The sequence below is a fragment of the Gracilinanus agilis genome, chromosome 4 (assembly GCF_016433145.1).
Source record: "Gracilinanus agilis isolate LMUSP501 chromosome 4, AgileGrace, whole genome shotgun sequence".
In the NCBI taxonomy this organism is placed as follows: domain Eukaryota; kingdom Metazoa; phylum Chordata; class Mammalia; order Didelphimorphia; family Didelphidae; genus Gracilinanus; species Gracilinanus agilis.
In genome coordinates, this window is record NC_058133.1 from 82,459,394 (window position 1) to 82,483,692 (window position 24,299).

Below are 24,299 nucleotides of genomic sequence, written 5' to 3' on the forward strand. Positions count from 1 at the left end.
TTTGCTCGGTTGTCTGGATTTTCTCTGTGTAAAAGCTGTCGAGTGTTAGAGACTTCTTTTTTTTGTTATTATTCTTTCTCTTCTGAATTTCCTGTAACTGATTAGCCATCATTAGCCCAGCAGCTTCTCAGGTTTATCCTTGCGCTCAGTGTCTGTCTGAGATCTATTGGCTCCTGAGTTCTAGTTTTTTCCAAGGTCAAGCCCCCTGGTGGATTCCCTTTCTTGATCCTCTGCTGGAGGTTTCTTTACAAGTCTCAGGGAGCTACTTCCACAGTCGTATACCCGTCTGCACTGGTTCCCCACTTAGGCTTTAGTTCCTGGCGGTGTCTGCCTCCACTCAAGCCTCTGCTCAGCCGGCACCCACGCCCCTTCTCAGCCGGCACTCTGCGCCCAGCGTCCTGCTCCGGCGCGCGCGCTCACATTTCGCGTGCGTTCTTGACTTAATGGGGTCCTAAGTCTTGCTGCTCTCAGGAACAGGTCCTGGAGCTGCCGATGACGCGATGGGTGCCCCAAACTTGCTCTATTTCTTTTTAGCTGGGTTTTGAGCTATAGGTGAGTGTGGAGGGGGTGGGGGTGGGGCGGTTGCTCAGCTCGCGATTGAGTGAGTGAGAGCCCTTTTTAGCCTGGAAATGTCTCGATTCCACGTACCTTCCACGCTGTGCCCTGTTGTGGGATTCCTCCGTTCGTCTGGACTTGTTTTTATGTCCCCTTGAGGAGTTTTGTGTGTTTTGGTCAGGAGAGGTTAAGAGCTGCTTCTTACTCTGCCGCCATCTTAACCCGGAAGCGTCTCTCCTTTTTTTTAATAGTTGTGGAAAAATTTTTCTCTTTTTTTCAGAGAATCAGGAAGTGTGAATTGGGACATTGAAAAAGTCACTCTGTCAGATGAAGGCTACTATGAATGTGAAGCTACTAGCACTGCTGGGACTGGTCGAGCAGAGACCTTTTTTGATGTTTCAGGTGAATATCATTTAATTCTTCTGCACCAGAAAACAAGCTGTTTTCTGCATTGTCTGATTAAAGAATATGGGCTTATTTGTTATAATATTCATTGTCATAGGACTCAGGTAGTTTTCAGTCATAGAAACAACCTTGTTTCTTTGAGAGAATAAAACTGCTTATTGGATGGGGCCTATTGTGTTTTGAAAAATATTGATTTCAAATCATGAAGATATATGTGTATATACATATGCATACACATATATACAGTAGACACATGTGCATACATACACATACATACATGCACACACATATACTCAATCAAGATTTCCCAAAAATCTTGGTTCAGTTTGAAACCAATTATGTCAGAATTATAAATCCTACAAAATTACCAAAACATCTTTTGAAATTTTATTTAATTTATTTACATTTATTTTGCTTTGTGCATTTGGAACAATAAACTTATAATTTCATGTACTGCCTGACATTCTCTGGATGATACTGTCTAGCTGGGAAGATATCAGTCAAAGTCTCCTGCTTGGTATCTCAATTAGACTTTTTTTCTTATGGGGACATTTAAAAAGTATTATTATTGCATAATGGCTTTGTTCTTTGAATAATCTCAGGGATAGGACCATACATTAAATTCTATCAGTCACTGAATAGTAGCTTATGAAAGTTTTTACAAAATCAAAAAAGTCTGCTAGAACAACATTTAGCACAAAATAGTGATTGTGTTGAATTTCAATTATTTACAAAATCATTATTTTAAAAATTGAAATAATTAATCTAATATTGTACTTTGTGAATTTTGTAATATTTATATTTCTGAAGGTATTAAATTTCAAAATTGCACCAAGATTTAGGGACACTTGGAAATTCAGCTTTAGAAATCAACTGAAAGGAATCTTACATTGTTACTAGAAATAGACAAGCATAGACGATTTATCATTATTTGAAACTCACATAGTGTTTTTTCTCTGAAAAATATAAGACATTTCACAAAGGACATTAAGAAATAAAGGGAAATCTTCACTACATCTTAATGCAGTAGAATGCAGGATAAGCAAAAGATTAACAACAACAAAAATTATTTTCTGTTTTTTTGTTGTTTTTATTTTTTTGCTACATACTGCTTAACTATTCCTTTCCTTCAAAATTCTTAACTTCTGAGCTGGAATCCAGGCTGCCACTGGAAATGCAGACTAGAATTTAAGACATTCAGCCTGTCTAGAACTAGACATATTCCTAAATCTTAGTTGTAACACAATTAATTCTTACCATGTGTCATAGCATACTGTTTTCCCATGCTGGCAATTAATAGTAACCATATACTGGCTTTGTCATAGTGGCATTTCTATTTCACTTCTGTATTCCCTGCTTCTGCTTTGTATACACTTACACACACACACACACACACACACACACACACACACACACACATAGACAAACACACACAGAGACACACACACACACATTTTTGAAACAATTTAAGACAAAAGGTTCTTTAGACATGCATTGTCATGCTTTTAAATCTGAGTTGTTATTTTTATTATTAATAAATCAGGTTTGAAATGTAACACGGGAGCATGTAAGTAAAGAACGCATATTGCTTGTTCTACAAACAAAACTACTTGTAGTGTCTTGCTCTTAGAAAAATATGGTTTGTCTTCTAAAGAATTTCCATTTTAACGAGTTGACATACGTCATGAACTACACATTTTTTCAACTGCTGTAATTATGGAAGGAATTGGAATGGTGTCAACATTCTTCCACTTCTCAGAAAACAAACACTTGAGCTCTTGTTTTTTCCTTCCCAGCAATATTAATTTAAGTGGATAACAGTGAAGTAGTTTAAGGGAGGAGTGGATTCAGACATATTGTCTAAATGAGAAGACAGTCATTGCCAGGAAGACTTATAAACTGACCTTGTCAAACCATGACTCTTTGTGTTACAGACTTTTGTATATGAGTTATACAGACATATTTTGGGTATGTGTATGTGCATGCGTGTGTGTGTGTGTGTGTGTGTGTGTATGTGTGTGTGTGTGTGTGTGTGTATTAGAACCAGAGCTAGACTAAAAACAATTTTATATATTTCATTTTCTGCCAAAGTTATGGACTCATTAAAATCATGTCTCTGTGCATGTATGTATGCATATATGTGTGTGTATTGATGATCTCAGAGTTGAAAGAAAACCTCTAAAGCTATCTCATCTAACTCATATATATATATACATATATATGTATATATGCAGGAATTGCTCTTTGCTATATACAGAAGAGGTCTTCCAGCCTTTTCTTGAAGGCTTCCAAGAAAGGAAATTTCACTTCACCCCAAAACAAGACAATTTATTTGGGGATGGCTCTAATTGTTAGAAAGTGTTTCCTTTTCATCAATCCTAAATTCTTTTTGCAGTTTCTACCAGTTTCTGAATGAATGTTATTAATTTATACTTGTGGAATTAAAAGAAAAAGAATATCAAGATCAGAGGATCATAGATTTTGAACTGAAAGATCTCTCACATTTTCTTATTCAACCCCATTTGCAAGGAAATTGAGGGCTGAAGAGATTAACTATCTTGTCCAACATCATAGAGTATTAAGTGACAAAACTAGAATTCGAAACCAGACTATTTGGTTCTAAGTCCAATTTTCTTTCCATAACTATTTCATACATTTGACAAAACACATCTCTCCAGTTTTTCATCATCTTTGCTATGTTAGTGGATATGGATTGGAACCTAATATTGTATTTAATGTGAATTTATTAGTGATTTGGAGTATTGTTTGTATTGTTGCTATCTTGAATTTTTCTTTGAAATTTGCTTATTCAAATCCATTGACCATTCATCTACTGGAGAATAAATGTCTCTTTTCTCATAGATTTAAAACAGTTCCTTCCTGTAGCATATTATGAATGGAAACTTTATCATGGAAATTTTTTGCAAATATTTTCCCAGGCTTACCATATCTTTTTTCATTTTAATTGCATTGGTTTAATTTGTGCAAGAAATTGTAAATCTTATATAGTAAAATTTGTCCATGTTATCTTCTGAGATGCCCTTTGTCCATAGGACTAAAAGGTAATTTCTACCATGTTCTTCCAAATTGCTTAGGATGTGACCCTTTTATATATGTCATGTATCCAATACACCACCTACCTGCCAATTAGTGACACATTTCCTGGCCTGTACTTGCAACTCTCCCATCTAGATAGATCCTGCTATAACTGGTACTCTACTGGCATAGCTTATAAGAACCCAAACAAGGTCTATAGTGGATGGTATATTTTACCTCTGAAAGATTATCATGAGATTTAAATGAGAGATAAAACTGCAATAATATTAGAGTATTAGATTTATCTATTGAGTGCATATAAAGAAAGGAGGGAGAGAGATTCCACTTAGTCTGGAATCAAGTGCCTTTGGTTCAAATGTGATCTCTTACACTAACTACCTGTTTAATATTGGACATACCATTAAGGCTCCATAATCCTCAATTTTCTAATCAAACAAATAAAGTGATTGAATATGATGGACCCTGAAGTCTTTTCTAGCTATGATTCTGTGTTCTTATAAGACCTGAGGAAGGCAAAAACCTTAACAACTCTTGAATGTCAAATTTGAGTTTAGATCAGAACCATTGTCATTAAAAGGTTTTATCAGAAATTTTTATACCCACCTCCCTCCTCCCCAAAAATTTTGGATTGGATATGAATGGAAAGATTATGGACTCCAAATATATATGGTACGGGGCAACCAGTTTAGAATTGAAAGAAAAAGATAAATCTGACATGAGCATTATATATTACATAGTTCAACCCCTTCATTTATTCTCTTGAAAAAAATTCAAACTCAGAAAGATAAAGAGTACCTAGTTCATGGCAGAGCCTTCTTACTCCCTGTCCAATTTTTTTGTTGTTCTTTTTTCCAGATCAGCCTGCACCTCCCTAATTTTATATGGCCTCTGAAGTTCCTTCCAACTTAAACTTCCCTTTATCCCATAAACTTCCCACCTTCCCTCTTCCTTTAAACTGAAATGCCCTCCCTATTTTTCTCTGCCACTAGAACAATAATTTTTTCTGTTTATCGTGTACCTGTGTTTTCTCTGTGCAGCTGGGTTGTAAACCCTTTGAAAGTAAAGACTTAAAATTATTTTTATTTTTTTAATAGAAAAGTCCTTAGAACTTAATAGCGGAAATTCATTAAATGTTTGAGAAATTAAAAATATATTCCTGTATGTCACTCCCTTCTAAATACAGCTCAAAAATTTTTTTAGCTAAAACCCTTCTCTGAACATTTCAAACCTTCTGTGCTCATGCCTTTACTCCATTTCTCCTCATTGTGTATGCTCTACATGAGAACTCAACAGCTTCCTTTTTATTCATTTGTGGTAATATAATCATTCTATACTCATGATAAGTTTATAAATAATTTATTAGAGAGGCATCATGGTATGGTGGTTAGAAATCTGCCCTCTGATTCAGGAAGATCTTAACTCAAGTTCTACCTCTGACATGGACTGACTATGAGAAGTCACACAACCTTGTATTACCTTAAGCAACTCTCAGACTTGAGTTTGCATCCACAGTGGTGATGGACATTCCTTAACGGGAACTCTCTCCACCAACGAATTCCCAGATTTGTTTCCCTTTCCCAAATAAATGTATCATCACTCTCTTGATCATTCATCTATCTATCCAATTACCTATGCAGCTACCATCTATCCATTTTAATCTATCACTTATTTATCTATCCATCTATCTCTCAACTGTTTCTATACCTATCTATCCATCTATTCCATCTATGTAACTGTTTTCTGCAGCCCCAAAGAGCAAAGATTATGTCTTCCTTTGTACTCTCCAGTGTATCACGTATCTGTGTACTTTTTGTACAGTAAATATGAATAGTTTCAACTTGAAAATCCCAATTTCAAATCTAAATTAATGAAAATCATTCTTGGGTTCCTGACTTGTGCCTTTTGATTCCCTACAGAGCCTCCTCCTGTCATTCAAGTGCCTAATAATGTAACTGTTACTCCTGGAGAACAAGCAATCTTGACATGCGTTGCCATAAGTGCAGTGCCATACAACCTTACTTGGCAGAGAAATGGTAGAGATGTCAGACTGGCAGATCCAGCACGAGTCAGGACTCTGACCAACCTCTCTTTGGAGATAAACAGTGTAAAATTCACTGATGCTGGAGAATATAATTGTGTTGTTTCTAATGAAGGAGGATCCATGGTTGCTTCAGTTTTCCTCTCTGTGCAAGGTACTGTACTGGAAGTTTTTGAATTGTGTTTTTTTCTTCTTTGGATGTCATAATTAATCAAACTTTTGTTTCCCCAGCAATCCCTAGATTTTTTAAAAAAAATTACAAATACAAATGGAAGAATACTATTTTTTTTTCAATCTTTACTGGGCTCTAGTTTTCTAAGTAAATGACTAAATTTTACTGACATCAAAATTATACCTAAAAAATAGCCACTTGAAATATCTAGATTCTCTTGCCTATGTTCATATCATGGACTTATGACCACATCAGTTCAGATACTGCCTTCATTGGTATAGATCTCAACTCATCCATAACTTCTTGTCTTATTCACTTTTCTTCCATGGCTTTTATTTTTTCCATTCCACCTTTCCTTCCATGAAGAACATACCCAACACTTTGGAGGCATTTTAATACACAGAACACAATAGGTGTTTAAAAAACTCTTATTCCCTGACTCAACAACTTAAGGGTATCACTGTCACATTCCAACTTTTTACTGATCATGAAAGAATGATGAGTATTAATGAGTGCTTGGTATGGGACACATACTGTGAATCCCACAGTGAGACACTCCTTGCTGTCAAAAACTTTATAGTTTAATAGTGGGAGATGAGAATATGGCAGAATGGTGGTCAGGAAAGGTTGTTTTGGTCTGGGAAGTCACAAGGAGGGTGAATGGATATATAAGGGAGTTGATTGATGTACAACTTTTCCAGAAGCAGTGGCATAGTGGTAGGATCAATTAGTAGTATAGTGGGAATATAGTTTCCAGAGAAAAATAATGGAAGGGGAAAGGGAGAATACACACACACACACACACACACACACATGATCTGGTGGTTTGTGGCTGGTTACATATAGTGTGCTATGTCAGCTCATACCTCACTAATTAAAGATAGCTAATCTCTAGGTTGGATATTCCAAAAATAAGGGCAATAAATGCCTCGGGGCATGTTCTCTGAACTGGTCATCTTGAGGGCACAGTGGCAAGACAGATGTCAAAAAGATCACCATTTTGGGCAGTTGGAATCATTGCATGGAATGGAATGTGATATTTGTGTTATCATTTGTTCTTTGTGTATTTGATAATGTATTTCTGGTACTTCTCAGGTTTTTCCTAGTAATATTTTATAACAAACTTACATCTACTGTGTATTCTCTAGTGCCTTTTGTATTACTTCTAATTTTCATTATTGTGAAATTGTGGTGTTATATGTTTTATAACTATATGTGAATTAAATAACATTGGTTTTAGTAGCTGCTTCCCAAAAATAATCTCCCACATTTACCTAGGCTATCAGAGTATAAGCAAAAGTCATCTACAAGGTGGTTTGATATTTTCCATTCTCTGTAATTTTTTAGACTTCTTCCTTCCAAAATATCAATATAAAGTTGATTAAGAGTTGAAATTATTTTGACTGTTGGATCAATCTGTTCTAAAACACATTTTGCTTTTGTCCCTTACTACTTTTTTTAAACCCTTACCTTCTAAGTCTTCAAATAAGTACTGTGTATTGGTTCCAAGGCAGAAGAACAATTATGGCTAGGCAATGAGAGTTAAGTGACTTACCCAGGGTGACACAGCTAGGAAGTGTCTGAGGCCAGATTTTAACCCAGGACCTCCCATCTCTGGGCCTGACTTTGAATCCACTGAATTTCATAGCTGCCCCTATCCCTTACTTCTTGGTTTCCAAATTAATTTCCCTCCCTCCAAATTCTTGATATTCTGCAACCTAGAAATGATATGTCTACATGTGTGTAGAGCTGCTTCCAGTAACTTATTTGTCTTTTATGGAAATGAGAACCCAGTGAAGAATTAATTAATAGCCATCCAATCTTAAATCTTCAACTTAGCTTCTTTAGAATGTGCTGACAGCAAGCTTTGTATACAAGGGCATCAGCAGTATGTCTTAGAGCTATTAAAAATGTTATGTTCAAGGTCATCAGTTGAAGATGAGAAACAGCCTGAGAGCTTCTCTTTCATTAGGTTTATATTTTTCTTCCAAATGTCTATAGAGCAGCTGGGAAGCTTAAAGCAATAAGCAAATTACTGTTGGCTTGATTTTAATAGTTAAATTGTGGTTCCACTGCTGTCTCAGCAGAATATTTTATTTAAAATCCCTTCTGTAAGAGACTGAATACAAAAAGAAGTTGGAAATGGCTCTATTTAATAAACTTTTACAAATAATTTTAAAGTTTGCCCGAGATCACAATCACAGATGGTAAGATTGACAAAATAACCTGAGTGAATGACCATTATATATGAAGGATCTTTTTCTTTAAGGGAATAAAATGAAACCATTGTGAGATTAAAATCCTTTGTTAAAAGAAGACATTTGATTCTTGTTGTTTTGTTGGTGATGAAGTGAGAGTCTCAGGTCTGTAGGTATGACTTCTGGTCATTAATCTGAAATAACTGGGACAACATTGATCTTGAACTAAGTCATTGCATTTCCATTGCCTGGATGATCTGGACCAAGTTCTATAGTAACTTGTTTCACCAGATGTCCTTTATATTCCTTCTAGCTTTAAAAGTCTGTGCAACTCCAAAAATTTAGTAAATATTTTCAGATTAAATTGCAGAGTAAAAGAATTCCTTTATTCTTTTTCTGACTGTGCTTCTGTCTTCATAGGGGAGACTTTAGAAAACTATTCAGTCTCTTGTTACCTCATTTTTCCCTTTAAAAAATAAGAAGGGATGCTCCTCCTCTCCGTTCTTTCTTCATTTTCTCAACTCATTTTCCATTTGAGAGGCATAAGAATGGAGAGTGCCACATTTTGTAGTCGAAGCACCCAGTTTCAAATGTTGACTATGCTTCCTGTCATCTCTGTGAACTTGAAGGGCAAGTCTTTTAATCTCTCTCTGCCTTAATTTCTCATGTCAACAAATGAGCATGCTTTTATTAAAGTCCCAAATATATGTCCAAAAAAGGAGTAGCTGGTGGTGCAGTGGATAAAGTACTGGGCCCAATGTCAGGAAGACTCATCTTCCTGAGTTCAAATCTGTCCTCAGATACTTACTAGTTATGTGACCCTCAGCAAGTCACTTAACCTTGTCTGTCTCAGTTCCTCATGTGTAAAATGAGCTGGAGAAGAAAATGGAAAACCACTCTAGTATCTTTGCCAAGAAAATATCACATGAGGTCATGAAGAGGGAGACACAACTGAAAATTGCCTGAACAACAAAAAATTTGCCAAACATTTTGCTAAGTACTGGATACTAAAAAGGCAAAAAGTTTGTCTCTTCTTTCAAGGATCTTACATACCAATGGAGGAGATGATGTTAAAAAAACAACAACAATGTACAAACTTCATAAATGTGTGTATAAATTTTGTACATAGTCATTTGTAGAATATCTTACCCATTAGACTAGAAGCAATACTTCACATATTCATGTGATAACATGCTATTAATAGATGTAGTTTCTCCATTTCTTCTTAGTGGAGAAATGAGGCTTGCCATGACAACCATCTTTATTTTCCAACCTCAAAATCACCAGCTAGAAGCAACATTCTGATACATCTTGGGAATAATAAATAGCTTAAGGGGAGTAGGGGAGGAGAAAAGGTATCATAAAAGCTGAAATATTCTAGAAATTGAAGTTTAGTATCTGAGTTTATTTCTGTTTCATCTGATAGAAAATCATCTGGGTTGCATCTGTAAGAATATTCATGTTTATAAGGTGAAATTTAAGAATTTGCAACATACCTGGACACAAGAAGAGTGAAAGGTTGCAAAAAGTTTTAACTAGCAGCAACAAAGTTCTAGAATGATTCTTATCAATATTCATTTGCAAGTACAGTAAGAAACTTTGTAAATGAGTGGGGCATTCGATATGGAGAAATCTTTTATTATGTAGTAGTGTTGTGCATATAGTGTAGACAATCTTCCCAAAGATTATAATAGTAATAGTAACTCCTGCTTTGGTAAATTGGTAAATTTGACACTATGTAAATGGTAAAATTGACACTATGTAAATCTTCCTCTTCTGAATAGTTATCTTAACTCTTTGGAAAAAAAGAGGGAAACTCATAATTAAGATTGTATTACCCAGCAATACTACTATCAGGTTTGTTCCCTAAGTTGATTAAGGTAAAAGGAAAAGAACCTATACGTCCTAAAATATTCAAAGCAGCACTCTTGGTGCTGGCAAAGAACTGGAAATCAAAAGTTTGGGAAATGGCTAAACAAAGTGTAGCATATAATTTTTTTTTGGTTCTTTTCAACTTTTAAAGAAATTTTAGTTTTTTCCAAAATATATGCTGATATCATTTTCAATAATGGTTTTCTGACATTTTGTAATCCATGTTCTCTTCTTCCCTCCCACCTCTACCCACTCCATGAGACAGCAGGTAATATGATAAGGGTAGATCGTGTTTTATCATACAAACATATTTCCAAGTTCATCATGTTGTGAAAGAAGACATACAAGGGTTTAAAAAAAAAAGAAAGAAAAAAAGAAAAAAAAGGGCAGCTGGGTAGCTCAGTGGAGTGAGAGTCAGGCCTAGAGACAGGAGGTCCTAGGTTCAAACCCGGCCTCAGCCACTTCCCAGCTGTGTGACCCTGGGCAAGTCACTTGACCCCCATTGCCCACCCTTACCAATCTTCCACCTATGAGACAATACACTGAAGTACAAGGGTTTAAAAAAAAAAAAGAAGACTCATGTCATTTATACTGGAGAAAAATTAATGGAAGAAATAAAGGGAAGACTGGTATGCTCCAATCCACATTCAGACCCCATCAGTTCCTTCTGTGGCACTGGATAGCCTTTTTCATCATGAGTCCTTTGGACTTGTCCTGGATCCTTACTTGCTAATAATAGTTAAATCATTTATAGCTGAACATACTTTATTGCTATGGCTTTGTACAATGCTCTGCTAGTTCTGCTTACTTCAATTTACATCATTTTACGAAAATCTTTTTTGTGATAATTGTGTTCATCATTTCTGATGACATATAGTATTCCATTCCAAATCATATACCACAACTTATTCAGCCATTCCCCAACTGATGAACATCCCCTTCAGTTTCCAGTTCTTTGCCACCACAAAAAGGGCTGCTGTAAATAATTTTGTACCAGTGGTACCTTTTCCCCTGTCTTTGGTCTCTTTAGGATTTAGACATAGTAGTGGTATTGGGTCAATGGCCATGTACAGTTTTATGTGCTTTGGGTATGGTTCCAAATTGCTCTCCAATATGTCAGTTCACAACTCCACCAACAATGTATTAGAGTCCAATTTTTCCACATTTCCTCCAGAATTGATCATTTTGCTTTTTTTTTTCATATTAGCTAATCTGATAGGTGTGAGGTAGTAGCTCAGAGTTGTTTTAATTGGATTTTCTCTAATTAATAGTGCTTTGGATTATTTTTCCATAACTAAAGATAGTTTTAATTTCTTTATCTGAGAATTGTCCGTCCATTTCTTTGACCATTTGTTAATTGCTATGGCCTATGATTTACAATTTTAAAAATATTAGAAAGATCTATGTGAAATTATGAAGAGCAAAATGAGTATAACTAAGAGAATATTATATACAACAGAAATATTTTTGAATAATAACTTTTATATGACTAATTCCATAGAAAGAACTGATAAATAGAAAAGGTAAGATATAGTTTTATATGTTTATTTTTGTCAAGTGATCTATTGCATAATATGGGGAGGGGATAGGGAAAGGACGTGAAGGCGGTAGCTACCTTGGAACTTTAATATTAAAACAAATAAATAAACTTTTAAAAATAATGTAGAGATAAAAATCAATCAACAAGCATTTATTGAGTGTTCATAATATTCAGGCTGTTGTGATAAATATTAGGAATATAAAGACAAAAAAAAAGGAAATAGTCATCCCTATTAATCAATAACTAGCTGTGCAATCCCGAGCAAGTCACTTACCTTCTGTTTGTCTAATGTATAAAATGGGGATAATAAAAGCACCTACCTCACAAGGTGGTTGTGAGGATCAAATGACAAAATAATTTTAAAGTGCTTAACATAGTGCCTGGCACATAGTAGGCAGTATATAAGGTATTATTAACTATTAAAAAGTGAAGGAATTGGTAGATATGAGCAAGATAAGAATATATTTTAAAAGCCACATGATAAGAATCTATTTTCAAGGCAAAATATTTGGTAAATGATCATTTAACTAAAATTCTCACAAAGATCTCATATTCATTAAGTTCCACTGTAATGTTAATTTATTTAATTATTTTCTTAGACAATGAGATCATAATGATTTGTTTTCTCATTTATTCTTTTTATTTTCAACAACAAAGAATATTTATAGCCAAAAGATATTTCATTTGGATACTAACTTTCAGAGTTCATGGAAACCCATTTTAAGATAAGCAAAGAGGGTGTGTCTATTATGTACAACTAGGTGAAGTGATTTTGGAAAACACATATGAAGCATATGGAACCTCAGTTTTAATGTTTGAAGTGGCAAGAACCAAAACCCTTTCAAAAAAAAAGGTATGGGGGCAGCTGGGTAGCTCAGTGGAGTGAGAGCCAGGCCTAGAGACAGGAGGTCCTAGGTTCAAATCCGGCCTCAGCCACTTCCCAGCTGTGTGACCCTGGGCAAGTCACTTGACTCCCCATTGCCCACCCTTACCACTCTTCCACCTAGGAGCCAATACATAGAAGTTAAGGGTTTAAAAAAAACAAAAACAACAACAAAAAAACCAAATGTATGGCTTAAGGATGTAAGAAACCTCAGAGCTCATCTAATCCATACCTACTACCTGCAGTCAAAACTATACCTAAAGCATGTATGAGGGGTATGGAAGTATCACGTCCTTCAGTTTTTCCCTAAAAAGATTCTTCTTTCTGCTTTTTAAAAACAATTTTCCAGTGGCCAGCTTATTTCATAGAGACAAATTTTATGATGGCATCATATAGGTTATCAAACTTTTCATTAGTTATATTAATATCTTCATGAGTTAAGACCAAAGAAAGCATAGATGGTATACCATTTGACCCCAAGTACAGCAGTTTATTTCATCAAACATCTGTAACTTTGCAATATTGTATGCTCAACCATAAAATAATACATTTGGGTGGCCACAAATTAGCTGTAGTCTCTCATTTTCTACTAAATAGGGCCATAAATTCTGGAACATATCTTCCCGTTGGCTTTGAAAACATTTCTTCATCAAATGTTTCTCTCCAAACTGACTGAAAGCAAGACAGATCACCAAAAAGAATGTCTCTGGGCAGATTTATACCATTAGTGACCTAAGAAACTAGTGAGCAAAATATAAATAATATCATTTTTGGTAGTTTGTTTCAGCACTTATTTATAGGAATTTTGATGATAATAATAAATGTTCTATTCTACCATGAAGAAAGGAGTGAAAAGCATGCCTTCTTTAAATAGATTTTGGTTTTCAAGAGTTCATTCTCTAAAGCAGCTTTCAATGAGTCTGAATATCACAGGAGTTGGTTTAAAAAGTTAGCTAGATATCAAAAAAGAATAATTTACTGAGGCTAAGGAACATAGCATAAAAGATTTAAAGCTGGTCAAGATATCAAAGGTCATCTACCTGGTCCAGTGGATAGAGCATTGAAATGGACACCTGAAGACAAAAGAATTTTAATGCTTTTCTTTGCGGTGGTAAAGAAATGGAAATTGAGCTGATGCTTATCAATTGGGAGGTGGCTAAACAAGTTGTAGCATATGACTACACTATTATAAGAATTGATGAGAAAATTTATTTAAAAAATGGAAATATTTATATGAAATTATGAAGAGTGAAATGAGCAGAACCAACTGATTAGATGTGTTGAGATGAAGAACAGAGAAGATTAAAATATTACTCTGATGTTTCAGACTTCAGCCCCAGGGAAGATAGCAGTTTTCCTTCCACCAGAAATAGGAAAGTTTAGCGGAAAGGAACATTTAGGAAGAAAGATATTTAGTTCAAGTTTGGTTGAGCCAAGCTAGTGATACCAAATTGGGTTTTGGAGAACTGGGGTTGTGCACTGGGTTTGTTTTTTCTGACATTTTTATGGTGCCTTAATGTTTTCAGAGAATTGAATACAGCAATATGTAAATCTCATAATAGCTACACATTGTAGACTTTATTCTATTTTGCCATTTGAAGATGAAGAAATTAAGGTTAAGAGATAATAAATGCCCCATGGTCACACAGCTAGTGACTATCAAAGGTGGGATTAGTTTTACATCTATCCTTATTCTAAATCCTGCATGCTACCCACTATATGATAACTAGCGTTTAAAAGATTGTCAGCTTATAACAATAGCAACAACAACAATGATAGTTGTTCATATACTGCTCTAAGGTATAATTTTTGAGTATCAATCAGTTTAGTCATGTCCTTTGCCCCATTGGGGGTTTTCTTGACCAAGATACATTATAGTACATAATGTATATACTATAGTATATAATGTATATACTATATACAAATATATAGTATATAAACCATTATAGGTTTGCCACTTCCTTCTTTAGCAAATTTTACAGCTGAGGAAACTGAGGCAAACAGAGTCCAGTGACTTGCTAAGGGTAACACGATGGACTTGAACTCAGGAAGAATATTTCTGACTCAAGACCTAACATTCTATTTACTGTGCCACCTAGCTTCCCTGGTTTAAGGTATACTATACAAAGCCATTTTTCCACAATTATTTTTTTTTGATCCTTACAAAATTGTGAGGAAAGTACCATCAGTTTTCATCAGTTTAGAGAGAACTCTACGTCTCTCTTCCACTGATGTAGGTCAGCAACTCGTCTCCTCTCTGTAGTCTCAGAGATTTGCTTAGAACATTTCATGAAATTATCTAATTGGTCCATGATTATACAATGTGGGGAGAGGTTGAACTTTAATCTAGGTCTTTCTCATTCCAAGCCTGGTTTCATTATATCACAATGCTTCCCATGGCTTTAATAAAATTAGTAGATTTGTGAACTTATAATAGTTTTTTCCTCTTATAAACAAACAAACAAACAAAAAAAACCAGACTTTTTCGAAGCTGAGATAAAATGACAGGCCTGTTAAATAGGATTTACATATTTAAACAATGAGGTGAAATTTTAATATCCACTTGCCTTATTTGTTTAATATAGTCCATTGGTTAAAGTGGACCAAAGTAATCTTTTTTTTTTTTTTTGGTAATGCATTCCAAGTACCACATAATAAAATGTATAAAATAATACTGTGTTTGGCATTTATATGGACCTTTCATCCCAGTAATCTATGTGTTTGACAGATGTTATAACAATTTAATGGTAGGTGGTAAGAATGATTTCCCTCTTAAGTTCAGTGGAGAACAGGAAAGATTATTAATAGTTGTAAAATAAGACCCGTAAGGAAAGGTTAAAGAATTAGGATTATTTAGTTTGTATAAGGATAGTATGTGGGATGACCTAATAAAGGCTTCAAGTAATGGAGGGTTATTATTATGAGACTGGAGAGCAGCTGTTTTCCATCTCCACCAAAGATAGCACATGAGGAAATATGTTTAAGAATAGCTTGTGAGAGTTAGATTAGATATGAAGTAGGACTTCCAATTTTTAAGGAAGTTCAGCTTGGAAAGATTATTTCTAGGGAGCCAGTGTTTCAGAAATCTTGTTCTTATTATCATTCAACTAAATGCTATTTTGCATATTTATGTTGCTGTAATAGAAGACAGATTAGCAGTACAATGAATAGGGGTTTGGGACTGAAGTCAGGAAGAATCATTTTTCTGAGTTCAGATCTGGCCTCAGACACTTATTGCTGTGCTACCCTAGACAAGTAATTTACCCCTTTTGCCTCAGTTTCCTCATCTGTAAAATAAGCTGGAAAAGGAAATGGCAAACCACTTCAGTATCTCTGTCAAAAAAATCCCAAATGGGATCACAGAGTCCTAGATGGCTGAAAAAAAGCTAAATAACAAACAGTTATGAGCATTCTATACCCAAACTAACAGAATTTATACTGCTCCTTAATAGAGGAACAGTGTAATTCAGTCTATGGAAACAACCATTTTCAAATGAACGTAGACAATTAATGTAAGCACTCAGAATCATCCAAGTCTAGCATTTTTACCTCCTGACAAGCTTTTCACCAAGTCCTTTTGCACTTACCAGAATCTTACTGTTGCATATAATTTTAATGAGTATCAATAATATGAAAGAGTGAAAAAAATACTGTGCCATTAATAAAGGTGTATTTTCCCCAATTCTTGATTTCTTTTAGAACCAGACATGTTTCCTTCAGATTCTAGCCTATTGTCACCATTTTAATGTTCATGGTGACTTTATAACCAGGGATGATCAGAGAGGTCTCTTGAGGAAGATCCCAGAGAATGGAATATTGAGGGATCCTTTCTGGTCTGAATATCAGTATCACACAGGAACATAAATCTTTTGTTTTCTATGTAATTATTATTTTTCCCCTTAGTTACAGGGTCTCTTTTCCAACTTCTGAAAAGTATACTGTGATTCAATTATAGTTCAAAAAATGTGAGAACCTTTCAACTGAATCGGATATTGAGTTAAATCAAAAGCAACTTAGAAGTGGATGATAGAGGAGGAAAAGGCAGAAGCATCCTGCTTCAGCATATGCAACCCTATCAGAATGACTATAAAATAAAGAATGTTAGAACAGCAGTGTGATTCAAATGGAAACTATAAGAAGGAAGGAAAGGGAATGGGGGAAATGTTTCACAGAGAATTTATTTTTTTAAACCCTTAACTTCCATTTTAGAATCAATGTTTAGTATTGGTCCCAAGGCAGAAGAGTAGTAAGGTCTAGGCCAGGGGTTGGCAACATAAGGCTCTTGAGCCATGTCTGGCTCTTTCAAGGGCCAGATATGGCTCTTTCTGCAGCAGCCATAAAGTCAATTTTTTTTCAGGCACTGTTATAGGAGCGCGCACTGTGACCACTATACATTTCTCACAAAATTACATTTTAAAAAAATGTGGCGTTTATGGCTCTCACAGCCAAAAAGGTTGCCAACCCCTCTTCTAGGCAATGGGGATTAAGTGATTTGCCCGTTGTCACACAATAGGAAGTGTCTGTGGCTAGGTTTGAATCCAGGACCTCTCATCTCTAGTTCTTGCTCTCCATCCACTGAGCTATTTATCTGCCCTGAGATATTATTGATTGCCAATGTGTTTGGCTTCAGAGGTGAATATTTAAGTGCAAGATGCTGATGAAAAACTGGATAGATAACCTCCCTGATGTAGGAAATATCAATTCATCCTAGAACACTAGTTAAAGGATAAGCCATTTGCCCCTTTCCTTGCTCTTAATACTGAATTCTTTTTCACAACCAAAATCATAGATACTAAACTATGAAGAGCGATATATGAAGAAATACAGTGAAGTAGAGAGGCCCCCTAACTTTTCAGGAAAAGATGCTAATTTTTATTAATACGTTGAGATTATTCAGTTTCTGAGCAGTGCTGACAGTGAAATATCTGTACATTAGATAAAGTTCTTCTCTCCACCCATTTTAAATTTAATCTGAATTAGTAACATTTTCTTCATCATTTTCTCATTTCAACAATCAAAAAATGAACCCATGATTGGCAGCATTTATTTATTTATGAGCCGTAAATGCTCACACTGAAAATTTAACAATCATCCCTTTCCTGCCTGTTGAAGATGGAGTTCGTTTCCATATACCCCTGCCTCCATCCCTCCTGAATTTTCCATATGGTAGTTCTTGGCTTGGAAGGCATGCGGGAGACAGACATCTACCAGACCTTTCTTTCTACTTGGAAATAACATTTCTATAGTACTTTAATGTTTGCAGATACACGTTATTTCATTTAGTTTCAAAGTAATATTGCAAGACTCTTGCGATTAGTGTAGAGATGTACCTTTTCTACAACTTTCAGTCAGTGTTAAAAGGGTTTCCTGGGCTCCTGATCTGCCTGGATTCAGTTCACAGATAGTGACTTTTGCCTTGAAAACTGGGATCTAAGAGAACTCAACAGGGATAGGAATCTGGACTGGAGTGTAGTATTATCCCATTGGTAAATGGAAAAACTGGAGGAAAAAACTCCCAATTCAGATCAGCTCATTAACAGCCTGTCTCTGTCACTGTCTCCGTCTCTGTATCTTTCTGTCTCTGTCTGTCTCTCTGATCCTCTTTCTGTCTGTCTGCCCCTCTCTGTCTCTGTGTCTCTTCTTTCCCCTACATCTCCTTCAATATTGTCTGTCTTCATATCTTTCTGTTTCTCTTTCTGTCTGTCTGTCCCTCTCTGTGTCCCTTATTTCTCCTACACCTCCTTCAATATTGTCTTTCTTTGCTCCCTACCTTGTCATTAGCTGTTTATTTCTATCTCCATCTGTTTCTTTGTATCTCTGTCTCTCTCCCAGTTTCTTTCTACTGTGTCCTCATCTTTCTCCACTATATCAACAAGGGAGCTAGCTTGATTGAGCTCTAGAAGTTATAAGTTAAACCTACAGGAGAAAAATGTTCACATCCTAAGGTCATAAGGCAGAAGGTTAGAGAAATCCTAATAATACAATCTGCTTACCCAGACTAGCTGGGGTTACATTAGCACACAGTTTGAAATGCTAAAATATTTCATTTTTCTATTTCCCTTAGGGTTCAGCAAAGAAGAAATGAAAGTTGAGAAAGAGTTTTTGGAGCATGTTGGTGCATTTTAAGTTAGCCTTTTGATAAATCAATTGTTAAGTTTGTCTCTCCTTTTGCCCAGAGTTTTAATTCAAAAGTTATTACCATGACTAACAGGAGTCTCTCTTATCTTCCTATGCAGAACAGGAAATAAAAGGAAGTTAAATTCTTTATTTGAGACTAATGTCAATGTGTTTTAAAGTGAATGAGCTAAATCAGTAGGTGAACATCTGTTACAATGCTACACAGCTGCTAATTACAATTCTCAGTGGGCTCAATGATAGTCATTACATTACTTTTTGAAGTTAACTTCTTACACAGGAAATGCAGATGATTGGAGGATGGGTCAGAGATCCTGAAACAGACTGTTAAGGAGTCCTATTTGATTTAAGAGAAATTAGAAAGGCTTACAAGCTCAATAATCAGTCTTTTCCAACTTCCTCATTGGGCAGCATATATTTCTCTATTTAAGCCTTCTTTAGGAGAAACAAGAGTTTGTTTTTTGTTGTTATTTTGTTTTATTTTTCTCCCTACAAATAGAAGAAATTTGGAAATCATTTTGAATCACTTTTCTTAGGTTTTCAGAAATGTCAGAGGTATAACGTTTATATGTGTATGGTTTTTTACAAATAAATTTGAGAGTATTTACTTAGATTTTATTGCTGGAATGCAAGTATTTATAAAAAATGCTAAGGAACCAAGAAGTAGCTCATAGGATATTTGTTATTTTTAATTTGTTATTTTTAAACATTGTTACTAATATTTTTGCATAAGCTGCTAAGTCATCCTTCCTCTATGAATTAGAAAGTAAACTAAATAGCCCAATAGAATCAAGATCTCCTTAGGACTATTTTCACATAAGCCGTGACAAAGAGCAATAATATTCTGTGTATCTTTATTTCTGTCGAAAGTTGCTACCTCTTAACTGATAATTTTCATTTCAGAAAATTGACCAATTTGCTTTATAAACTTCTACTTATCTTGGTTGTCTTCATGTTAGCAATAATAAGTTGTAATAGTAGCAGCCAACATTTATAGAGTGCCTTCAGTTTTACGAAGTACATATATTATCTCATTTGGTCCTCACAACCATCTTCTTATTTTTCTCATTTTCTTACCTATTTTTTCCTTTCTTTCTTTTCTTATTTTCATTTTATAGATGAGGAAACTGAGACTGAGAACTTTTGACCTTCTTAAGCAATCAACATAATATGTCTGAAGCAGGATTTGAACTCACAAATTTCCCTGAATCCAAATTTGTCATTCTATCCACTGACCCAGCAAATTTACCAAATTGACGAGCATAAGAAAAACCAGAGAATGACTAAGGAATCTAAATCATTGATCATTCTCAGTGGCAAACAGTCTGCCTTCAAAATCCATCTCAAATCTTATTACCTACTCCACAAATAAAGAGTTTTCCAGGGATTCTTACTTTTCTGAAAAATAATTAGCATTTATATAGCACCTTAAAATTCCAAAATGCTCAAATGCATTATCTTGTTTGAGCCTTCGAACATCTCCATTTTGTCAATATTAGTTACAGGGGTCATTATCTCCTATTTCCATCAAGGAATTTTAAGTTTGATCAGAGAGATTAAATGACATCCAATGTCAGATAATAATAAATATCTGAGTAGATGTCTAATCTGAGATCTTCCAGACTCTAATTCTAGCACTCCATCTGCTGCACCTAACTTCCTGGATTCTTTTAGCTCTCATTTAACATTTTTTTTTAATACTAAATGCAATGTATTCTCATTTTTACTCCATGATCTGTATTGTTGTTGTTGTAGAGTTGTGCCTCATTTTTTCTGACCCCATATGGGATTTTCTTAGCACAGATTCTGGAGAGGTTTGCCAATTCCTTCTTCAGCTTATTTTACAGATGAGGAAACTGAGGCAAAAAGGATGAAGTTACTTGCATAAGGTCACTCTTGTAAGTGTCAGACTTAAACTCAGGAGGAAAGTCTTCCCAGCACCCTATCTACTGCACCACTTAGCTGTCCCACCATATTCTATATCTCCAAATCTATTGAAGGGTAGAAACCAAGTCATATTTATGTATATCCAGGACATAGCTGAGATGATAGTAGGTTTTCAATCGATATTTAATGGTGATGATGAAATATTTCTGTAATATATATATATGTATGTATATATATATATATATGATGGATTATAAATATGCCCATCTGGAAAACTATCATTATATGTATATATGCATATATATGCACATATATATATATATATATATATATTCTCCCTTGGGTCTTCCCCTTTCTCACTATTACCACTGTCATCTTTATTATATAAGGTACTTTGGAAGTAACAACTCCCTTATTCCGGAGTGACCCCAATCCAATACATTATTTAAAAAAAAATAAAGGTTTTATTGATATCTTTTGATTTTGCATTGCAATTATTTCTGTGACCCCCTTTCAAAATTGATCCTTATAACAAAGAACAACAGTTAAGTAAAAATGCCTTATACAGGTACCATACCTGGTAATGATTCTACTTCTCTTTTGGTATTCGGGTATTTGTTTCATTATCTGTTTTCCCTTGGTCCCATTATTGGTTTTCCAGTTACTCAGTTTAGTTTTCTATATACATGTCTTTTCAATTATATCATTGCAGTCCTTGGATATGTTATCCTTTTTATTTTGCTTATTTCATTTTGCATCTGCACGTACTAGTCATCTCATGTTTCTCTGAATTCCTCGTGTTTCTTATATCTTACAATACAATACTATTTCATTACATTACCTATTGGATATTTGGTTATTTGAGCTTCTTGAAGTTTCTGACCAGTTATGAGACCGCTAGATTAGAATGTGATGTTTAGTCACTTTTCTTGCATAGCTCCAAATTGTTACTAGAATGATTCAATTAGTTTATAGCTCGAAGAGTAGTGCTGTGTGCCTTTCTCTGATCAATGATCAGATGATGGATTCTGGGTTTGTTCAAGTTCTGTTTCCCTCAGAAAGATTCATTAGCTCTCTTTAGTCTTTGTTCTAGATTCTTGCAAAATACCAAAGTAATATTTATTTATACTACATAATTTTGCAAAAATATATCTCACTCTGTATTGTATACTTAAAAAAAAAAAAACATTCCCTTCTATCTTAGACTCAATTCAAGTATCAATTCCAAGGCAGAAGAGTGGTAAGGATTAGGCAATTGGTTTTAAGTGAATTGCCCAGGGTCACAAAGCTTCAGAGTGTCTGAGACCAGATTTGAACCCAGATCCTCTTGACTCTAGACCTGGCCCTCTATCCTCTGAGTTGCCAGTTGCCTCTGTATTATTTACTTTTTTATTTATACTAGTTTTGTTTCTCTGTCTAATAATAAGGTCCTTTAGGAAAATGACCAAATCTTATGCTTCTTCAGTTTGGGGCATAAGTAAGTACTTCATAAGTATTGATTTTTTAAAAATAGAAACAGGGTTTGGTAGATTATACCTCAACATATAAACAGCAGGCTATAAGAAAGAGTATGATTGCCAAATCTTTTAGTTTGGGGTGCCAATTTTAATGTCATTTCTATTAAAGTAGCAGCTTTGAGATTCTGCCAAATCATTAGGGTTTTTTCCCCATCTCTAACCTTTGTTAGATTATTTCCATTAATACTAAAAACAAATTCACATGGAAAAACTTAGGATCTACAATGTGGACAGTTTTAGATATATGGGATTTTCTCCCAAAAGATTTTTTAAACTAGTTCATCCTGACAGTTTAGAAATTACATCATGCTAGTGATATTTGCCGAAAATGTGTGAAACATACTAAAGTAGTGTAATTCATTGTTCATGTAATATAATGTCACGCTAGATTTGAAAATGCTTGTACAAGGGGAGTGTGGAGCTGAAATGGGCTGATATGTGAGGAGAAATGAGGAAGGCTTAGTGTATGTTTACTTCACTGAAGGAAAAATTCTTTGCAAATCTGAGCAGTTATTTGAAACAGGCATCATTAAATGTTATAGAAATTGTACAAGGATGTTGGAAATCTTGAAAGAGAGATATTCGTGTTGTATTGTGATGGCAGTAATTATGGACCACAATATCCGCACTTACTCCTTTTGACATATCAGTTCCATTGGAAGGATTTTAATTTTTTTCATTATGAGCTCCTTATGTGGAACTGAGTCATAGGGCAAAGCAAAGAAATGTTTACTCTGAGTGAATAATCTAGAATACTTGAAATGCCATTATAACTTGCTATGTGATTATGAATTTTATTGGTAAATACAGGAAATATCAAACTTACAAAAAAAACTACACAAAATAAACAAATACCCCGAAAACAAGAGTTCAAAAAAAGCGATTGTGATGAAGTGAATTTCTATTTAATGTGTTAGTAGTTTGTTGGTTGCAGTAGCCAAGACCATCAATTGAAAACTGAAAAAAATTCAGTTGTCATTGAGTCTAACTTCCTTATCTTACATATAAAGAAGTGGCAACACAGAGGGGTAAAGAGTCTTTTGCCCCAAATCACATAAAATAGCAGAGCTAGAATTCAGACTCAAGTCTTCTGATTCCAAATCCTATAATCCAATAATCTCTTTAATTATTTGTCTTTTTTTCTATAAAAATTATTTTATAGTTGCACTTAACTCCTGTATTATCTTGGAATAGGTTAATTTCAATGATAATTCTTTTTGTTGTTCTTTTAAGTGGTAATTTATTTTCTACTTCTTTCTGTTTTTTTTGTTTTTAGTAATGTACATAGATACTGACAACTTTTGTGGTTTATTTTTGCCTCAGTTTTAAAAAATATCATTTTTCTAGGATTTTTCTAATTTACCTGTAATATATATGACAAAAAGGATAATTATACCTCTTCTGTGGCAAAATTTATAATGTTTTTTTTCTTTTAGTAACATGCCTAAAAACTTGATCATTCATTGTAAGAAAAATCTAGATAAGGAAACACTACTAATACACACCAAAAAATATACAACAAAGTATGTGTAAAAGTATATGTAAATGCTTGGAGCAGAGATATTAATCAATTTTTCTTGGGTCACTCAGCCAGTATTGGTCAAAAATGAATCAAGTAATAATAGTGATAATGAGTATTTTTAATCACTCCTTTCTTACAGGGAAAGTGTTTAGTACTTATTTCTCTTCCATAAATTATATTAGCCTTTGGTTTCAAATGTGTTTTTTTCTTATTCAGAACAGATCCTTTAATTCCCATAATTTTCAAACTTTTTTTCTTTTTAGTATACATGATTCCTGTATTTATCAAATATTTTTCATTTTCTATTTATATAATCATATTTTGTGATTAGCGGGAGGGACCTCTGATTTCATCAGTGAAAGAAGACTCCAGTGAGGAATTTCTCTCTATGCCCTTTGCAACATATACTCTTAGAGGACCACCTAAAGTACTGAGATAGTTTAGTGATTTGCCTCGGGTCACATCCAAGGATGTATATGTATAAAGATGTATATTGCTATAAGAAAATGAGAACTCGA

General features: G+C 34.6%; 1 protein-coding gene across 1 annotated transcript in view; it reads left to right on the plus strand.

The window, feature by feature from the left end:
- HMCN1 (hemicentin 1) overlaps positions 1 to 24,299 on the plus strand; it is a 526,219-nt gene that overhangs the window by 229,016 nt on the left and 272,904 nt on the right. The window contains exons 10-11 of the mRNA XM_044672125.1: positions 836 to 957; positions 5,934 to 6,209. Coding sequence (XP_044528060.1) covers positions 836 to 957; positions 5,934 to 6,209 — 398 coding nt within the window. The remainder of the gene's footprint in view (positions 1 to 835; positions 958 to 5,933; positions 6,210 to 24,299) is intronic.